This window comes from Silene latifolia, chromosome X (assembly GCF_048544455.1).
Source record: "Silene latifolia isolate original U9 population chromosome X, ASM4854445v1, whole genome shotgun sequence".
Lineage (NCBI taxonomy): Eukaryota > Viridiplantae > Streptophyta > Magnoliopsida > Caryophyllales > Caryophyllaceae > Silene > Silene latifolia.
This window is the reverse complement of record NC_133537.1, coordinates 15,633,116-15,641,268: the sequence shown is the minus strand read 5'-3', so window position 1 is coordinate 15,641,268 and position 8,153 is coordinate 15,633,116. Positions and strand designations below refer to the sequence as shown.

The 8,153-nt window shown below is 32.9% G+C and overlaps 1 protein-coding gene across 1 annotated transcript; it reads left to right on the top strand.

The window, feature by feature from the left end:
• The first annotated feature begins 1,343 nt into the window (after positions 1–1,343).
• Positions 1,344–4,896, top strand: LOC141616928 (glycine-rich domain-containing protein 1-like). The gene is made up of 8 exons (XM_074434089.1): positions 1,344–1,504; positions 1,646–1,763; positions 2,046–2,300; positions 2,377–2,832; positions 3,081–3,586; positions 3,694–3,895; positions 4,007–4,162; positions 4,249–4,896. Exons 1-8 carry the CDS (start codon positions 1,344–1,346, stop codon positions 4,894–4,896), a joined length of 2,502 nt encoding a protein of 833 aa, XP_074290190.1.
• Positions 4,897–8,153: the final 3,257 nt, after the last annotated feature.

The following is an 8,153-nucleotide window of genomic DNA, read 5'->3' as shown; positions in this document are numbered from 1 at the left end:
TCCCAAAAACTCACAGGGGATTAACAATGCTCTCCCTAAAATGGAAAATTATCCCCCTACTCACATTTCACACACTACATAGCTGTTGAAAAACCCGCGAATTTTGGCTTTGAAAGTCAGACAAGTTGTTAAATCCATCAGTTACAGGGGCAATTTCGTCAATATATTTTCAAGAATCACATTCTACATGTTTTCTGACTAACACTAAACGTTACTAGTAGTAATAAACACTACTATAAAAGGCAGACCATATACTCTGAGTTGAGGCACAACAATACAACAACAAACAATTTAAAGTGATATTGCATTGAGAGAGAGAAACTAATATCATTGTAAGTATTATTTTGTTCTTTAATCGTATTTTGGTAATTAAGGTTGTGAATTTCATCTTCTTGTTCACTTTTTTTATTTCATGTTAATAAGTTAATTAGAGAAAGATTGTTGATAATATTTACTAATTATGGTAAATGTGAGTTTATATATCAATCATTCATGATATATTCTCAACAATCTTTTTTTGGATTATTAATGTGTGCCCTAGGGTACACATTAGAAAAACCGTTTTTATATATTTTTCTATTTCAATCATATTCTTTTTATTTTTTAAAAAGAGATTTACGTCACTGTTACCATTTTACGAGGTACATATTGTATAAACCCTGAATATAGGTCAAATTATCTTTATTTTTAGACCCAAAGTGAGTCTTCAAGATCTGACCATTCATTTTTAAAACTCAGTTTAAATTTTAATATTTTTCACTTTATCTCTTAAAATCATAAACAAGTCTCTATAAGAACTTATTGTTATGCTCACATTTTCTATTCATAAGTATAAAATTGAGTTTTTAATTTTTAAGACTTATTAACGAAACCGATTTTAAAATTCGGTTTGGTAACATGTCTTATAAACTAATTTTTTTTTTCAAAACAAAATCGCTTTTTTTTTTCCAAACTAGAATTAAATTGAGTCTTCAATTTTTAAGACCTAATGTAAGACTTGCAAACAATATCCTCTATTTCATCCCACATAGAGCTCATACCCACAATTGGGGATGGGAAAAACCGGTTAACCGAAGCAATTTTTATATTCGGTTTTATTACCTGATTAACTGATTTTTTTTACTCCCTGTAAACCAAAACCCAAATCCGGTTAACCACTACTTTTCCGAAACAGAAACCGGATTTCAAACCAGTTTCAATTTTTTTTTTATTCTTATTTCTCAGTACACCAGATATTTTTCATATCGTCACCATAAATATACATAAGCTTTAATTTGTAGTCTTTCAATACATTGATCAAACGTCATTAATCTTGGATTTTGACGGTTGAATAGGGCGTGAAGATGGAAAAAGAACAAGTGAAAGCATGGGCTGTGGCACAAAACATTTCAGTGAGTATTGATCTTGTTGAGGCTGCTAAAACTCATCTGAAATTTCTTGATGCATTGGAACACCGTAATCGTTTCCTGTTCGAAGATCATGCCTTACAAAGAGCTGTCTACAGGTAAAATGTTCTTAACTAACCTCCATCATGCAATATAATTTAATAAAAGAAAAATGTGATGATTAATCAGTTAAGCGTCTTGTACTATGAAGAATCAATTGGTTGTTGAGTTAATATTATTGTCGATGTTGAATCTTTCAGATACAATACATTTTGGCTTCCTTTGCTCGCCAAACATGAGGAGAACCCTGTTTCTGAAGAGGCATTGATTGTTCCTCTTGACTGTGAATTGATATGGCACTGCCATAGGTTAAACCCGGTATGGTTCTAACTTTAGACTAATATTTTCCCAAAGCCATCCATTCCAAATAGAAAAACAATAATTCTTTTATAAAACCATTTTGCATAAATCCTATTGCAAAGCCAGTGATATGATACCAAAATAACTTGCACCAATCGCCACTTTTTTATGATAAGAGCATCAAAATCAGTTTATATTATTTTATTGTAAAACTGTTCTAACATGAGGCTAGGCATACTCATAAAAAATAGCTTTATTACTTCTTTAGATTACATCTATATTGGTACGTCTATGTTACAGGTCAGGTACAAATACGATTGTGAGAAGTTGTTTGGAAGAATCCTTACTAACCACAAAGTCATGTCATCCATACAAGCGACATCGAAGAGCACAAGTGAAGATATATGGAGCAAACTGTACCCTGAAGAACCTTATGAGCTTGACTTAGAACGACCCTTTTCAGAAGAGAGTTTGCAGAAAAGTTCACAAACCCAAAAATTTACTAATTATGATCTGATTGCTGCAGTTAAAAGACAGACTGGTTTCACTTATCAGGTAATATAAACTTTGTAAAGTAATTAATATTCTTTATGTTTGTATTAGATTACTCAAAGATTACATATGTTGGCAGGCATGTCGACCACACATGGCTGACGAACGCTTTCTTAAAGAAGCATCAGCTAGATACAAAGGATTTCTTCATATCATTAGAACAAACAGAAAAACAAGTCTGCAAAGTTTCGGTGTCCCCACTTACGATGTTGATCTGATGTGGCACACACACCAACTGTACCCAGATTCTTATTGCAAAGACATGAAGGAATTAATAGGCGGTGTACTTCCACACATTGACTCTGACCCTGATAAATCAAAAGGGAGTAGACTAGACACTGGATTTACCGAAACTACCCAACGATGGGAACAAACCTTTGGGTTTAGCTATTGGAAGGCTGGTGCAATGAGTAGAGGAGATATTCCTACTCCGGTCACGCGTGTTCCCTACAGGTTCAATGTCGATGCTAAGAAATCCAACAAGACCGAAAATTTTGGCCAGCATATAAATTTTCCAACTGTGGAGGCTACGGAGGTAAAAACGATTTTCTGACAACCTTATATTTATGATCAAAGTTTTAAAACATTTGAGCATCAAAATTGCACTTGTGGCTCACTTTACACAAAAAAAAAAAAGAAGTTAATCTTTGCTACAAATTTCGGAATACTAGATTGATATCGAATTATCTGGTCCTCAATCTTGGTAGATAAAAGTCATTGTTTAAAATTTTTGCTATAATTTAATGATGTTATGAAATAATAATTTGTATTTTTCATTAACAGGTATTATTAGAGTTTGTTGATATCAAGAACTTACCAAATGAGCGCAAAGAAAATCTCCTTGTTGCAATTAGTAAGAATCAACCTGATACACTTTTCAAAACCAAGAGATGGTTGGGTATATCATCGGCTTCTAAGGACAAACTCTTTGCTTATTTTGAGTGTGAGCCATCTGGAGAGTTTCTCCTTGAACTCATGTCCTATTCACCTACTTTCGATGAGCTGGAACCAAAGAGATCATTGAAGCTACTTGGTTCGTGCTCTCTTTCTTTAGAAGATATGTTGGCTTCCGGGTCTCAACTTTGGACAAATAAATGGCTTTCACTTGATCTTATCTCTGGCGTTGGAAATTCTGAGCCAGTACTACTTCATGTATCTATATCGTTTTCTCCTCCAATGCGTGCACCTCAAGTGTTTCATCTGGCGAGATGTCAGCGTGTCAAACCTGATTTGGTTGAGACCAGAGTCATGGATTGTAGCGGAAAAAAAGTTTTTAATCTTCAGAAGAGGTAATCTTACTTTTATTTTAATTGTGAAGACAACTTATACTCAGTAAGAATATTACGGTCCATATGAAGATATAAAGATTTAAATATCTTGAAATTATTTTATTTAGGAATATACGCAAGGATTCTACAAAAGGCCCTTATGATTTGTCAACTGAGGTGTATTACATCACCGCCTCTGGTAAAAAGCATGCACTGGTCGAATATTATGAAAATGAGTGGACCGTGAAAGGAACACATGATTCGTTCAAGCTTCAAAAAAGCTCCGGGAATGACGATAGTCTCTTCGAGTTTGCTGGTTATAATAAGATAGTAAGACTAGCTTCTAATATTTTGTTGATTCATTAGTATAAATACTGAAATAAAAATCCTAAATCATAGTCCCTTAGAAGTATAATAATTTCCTTCACTGAATTTCTACAGGTGAAACTATTTCCTGGAAGAAGGCTGCAGCCTGGACCCAATCAATATAACAATGAAAAATCAAAACAAGATTTCACGACTATGGTCGAATTCTCTACAGATTATCCTTATGGGAGGGTTGTAGGGCTAATCAACTCAAAGTCACGAACAATCAAGGTTTGTCTTCATTTAAAACCCCGAGTAAATTATTGTTTCCTTCTACATCATTTTATCATTCTTCTCAGCATACTTCATTTAAACAGGCCATGGATGAACTGATAGTCCTACCTAGCATTGCCTTAGCATTCATACTATCCGAAAATCTTAGTGGAGATGAGCAAAGTGGTTTAAGTATTGATGGAGAAGAGAAGGTTAATGCTAAAGGATCTTTTTGTTGTGGTATGTGTGCTGATACGGTTGATGAAAAGGTCAATGCTAAAGGATCGGTATGTTGTGGTATTAGCTGTGAGCCGGGTATGGATACAATTTTGAAGTTAGCCCAAACTAAGAAAGTAGGGGACGGAGCCCAATGCATAGGCCAATGTACTAATTGTGGCGACTTGAACATACTGGAAGCGGCTGATTGTATGGACAGGGTGAAAGCTGCTGATTGTATGGACAGAGTGAAAGCTGATGCTGATTGTATGGACATGATGAAAGCTGCTGATTGTATGGACATTGATTGTATGAACATGGTAAAAGGTGCTGATTGTATGGACATGGCGAAAGTTGTTGATTGTATGGACATGGTAAAAGCGGCTAAAGGAAACGGAGCCCAATGCATAGGCCAATGTACGAATTGTGGTGACATGGACCTGGTAAAAGGTGTTGATTGTATGGACATGGTGAAAGTTTCTAAGCCGGGAATAGGTGAATGTGATGGTACTGCTGCGATCATTGGGTATGCATAATTGAGATGTAGCACTTTGTTGCTAATATCAGTTCTCATGGTGTGTTTCTGGCAATGTTTAAGAATAAAGTTGGTTATGTTTAAGAATAAGTATTGAAATGTTTAAGAATAAAGTTGTAATGAATAAAAGTCATATTAATCAATTCATATATATCAGTGTGAGTTCTGAAACAAGATTTTATTTTTGTTCATATGTTATACTCCGTTTGTCCTGGCCGTTTGTTTACCTTTGCGAAGAGAGGATGAGATCATTTGTAGGTATTATTATTATTGCTAAATAACAAGTGGACAATAATGGATGTTCAAGATCAAATTACCCATTAGAAGCATGACTAATATAGAAAGATAAATGAAAATGAATAAGACACCTAAAAATGAAATAGGTAAATAAATAATTGGAAGAGAGGGAGTGTAAATTGCCTTTAGTTGTGAGTTGTTTGACGCCCAAATTTTTGGAGACTTCCACACACTCACATTTGAGCTTCGACAGCCTTATGATTTGAAGGTTAAGGGAAAAAAAATTATTCGGTGACATCCGAGTACCTAAACACGGATTCCACATATTCACAATTTGGAGACAAACCTTCAACTTTTATAATTGATTGGAAATCGCCGACGTATTTTAACGATTCAAAGTTGATTGGTTTTTATAAATTTCTATTTCAATTTGTTATCTAATCTGTTGACTAATTTTAAATCTTATTTTTGTAACGCCAAAATGTTTCAAAGATTGTTTTAAGTTAGAAAGATTAAATGTTATCGTATATAATGGAACATGGTATATTATGTGGTGAAATATGTTATGCGGCATGTGAGAACTACTAGGAATTGTGAATGAAGTATGAAAAGGCTTGAATTAACTTACTTATATAGAAACTGATTGAAAAACATGATATCGAATTGAGACGCGTAGCTATAATTTGGTTAGAAAGTAGTTCTAAAACAATTGATGATAAGATAGGATTTCGATATTAATTAAAATGGGGTTGTGGTCAAGGTTTTGTAATAATTTATAACACGATTATGTCATAAGAAATCTACTGTATTATCTAGGAATAGCATATTTCGAGAAATGACTTGTTGATATGGATAACAACTACGAATAGAGGAAATATATGTTATTGTAGTTGTAAGAATGTTGGAATATGTAATAGAGGCAATATTTATAATTTGAATCTAGGTTGGTTGATTCTCTCTTCGGATGAATTTGGCGATATGTTAATAGAGAGGCAGGGCTTCATAGAATACGGTTGTGGGTTCTCCATTATTAACATGAAATACTTGCGGATAATGATTATAGTATTGTCATAGGTGTGAATTGTTTAAGGCAAATTCTCATTTAAGAAGCACTGGTCATGTAATCCCCTACAAATGTAGTGCAAGACAATGGCGGAAAGATTGTCGAATTGGGATTAAATAACACACTGATAAACTAAATATTTAAATTTTGATTATTATAAATAAAATCCAAGGGAAACATTCCCGAAATGGTAAGTCATACAACTGCCACTTTTGCTAAAAAGGGCTAAAAATTAAAACCTCGAAAGTGGTTATCAAATCCAACATAAATGAAATAAAAGAGTAGGATTTACTACTCGCTAGCTCTCACTTGAACCCCGGTAAAATCCAACAGCTATCATGTTATATACATAACAACCACAATCAGTGGGGAGTAACTCAGGCGTTCTCCCAGCCACATTTCATTAGGTTAAACAAGTAATGCTAATATAACAAAATACTTGAAAACTAAAAAACATTATTAAATCGCATATGTTTTAAACATAATAAAGTAATAAGCATTTCAAACTCATTAGTCAAAAGATAAAGTATACATAGTAAATCAATATCTAAATTCTTCTTATGGAAATTGCTTAAAACTAGTTTGAAAATATTTTGGAATGATTTCAAATATTTTGACGCCTTGAAAAAATTTCAAAAGTCGTGTTATATTTGCAAACTCGATTTGTTCATAGATTCTAAGTAAAATTTGCACATCTAATTTAGGATTTCTACATTGGTGGATGCTAGGACTTGTCATTAAAGACGTTTAATGACCGGTTCGGTACTTGCTAATGTATGGTTTTGAAATGATTTTTCAATTGTTGACTTGCTTTTAACTTGAACGACAGAATTTTTGTTCCCGACGGGTATTCTTTCGTTCTATGAGATGAGACAAGTAGTTTCCAATAAAAAACTTGGGTTAAAAATAGTTTTGAATGTCTTAAAAGGTCTTGTCCTTTAAGTTTTGTTTCACTACCTTCGAGTTTCGAGGACGAAACTTTTTTTTAGTGGGTGAGGTTGTAACACCCGTCATCTCCTTTATTTAATTTTTATTAATGAGATTTAATTTTATTTATTTATTTGTTAGTTTAGTTTAATATTAAACCTGTTTTTTATTAAGTTTTAGTCTAATTTTTAAAATGAATCAACTACAAATTAAGTGATCACTTATTGACCACATTTTCAAAAAAAAAAATCAAGCTTGGAGTGCAAGCTTTTGGCTGAACTATTAAAAGATGCATCAATATCTTTTATTATTTGATCACATGGTAACTTTGACAACTTATTTCCTTTGCTTTTTGCACAAATTGTGATCAACCTTTTAAGTGGAAAATATCCTCTTGATGGCTCCTATTGAGCCGTGAATATTGAAACTTGATACACAATATATCATTTGCATACTACACATATCATTCTAGTATTCACATCCTTCTCTCTTATTTGTAAAATAAGAAAATATAAAAAAGAAAACCCTACTACTACTTTCATTCAACAAATACTTTTACGTACGTGCTTACCTTCTTACTTATTTATTTTTGCTGGCAAATATTTTACGTACGTGCTTATCTTCTTGCTTTTAACAAGGATCGATCATCCCTCATCATCCGTTCATCCAAATTCTAAGGCTAAAAATCACCCTCAATCGTTGTCGTATATTTAGTTTTTAATTTTATTTAATTTGTATATGATTCAATCATATATGAATGTTTGTTTTTGAAGGCTACCGTCAAAATCCATACAAAGACGAGTATTTCATTGTTTCGGACATCGATTAGAGGTAACGCGTGATGGCTGACTCGACATTTCATTTCGTTTTATGAGTAGTTGCATGTATTAATCGATTTAAGATTTTTATTATGATTTAACGATTTATATAAATATCGAAAATGTTATTATTTGGTTCAAAATTTCTGTTTGATGTCTTTAATATCTTAACATTTGGATTTATGATATTTATGATGCTTAAGTTTATTAGAA

Coding starts and splice junctions, on each gene's coding strand:
- LOC141616928 (XM_074434089.1), top strand. CDS start 1,344: ATGGAAAAAGAACAAGTGAAAGCATGGGCTGTGGCACAAAACATTTCA. Junction 2,301..2,376: donor AGACTGGTTTCACTTATCAG/GTAATATAAACT, acceptor ATATGTTGGCAG/GCATGTCGACCACACATGGC. Junction 3,896..4,006: donor TTGCTGGTTATAATAAGATA/GTAAGACTAGCT, acceptor GAATTTCTACAG/GTGAAACTATTTCCTGGAAG.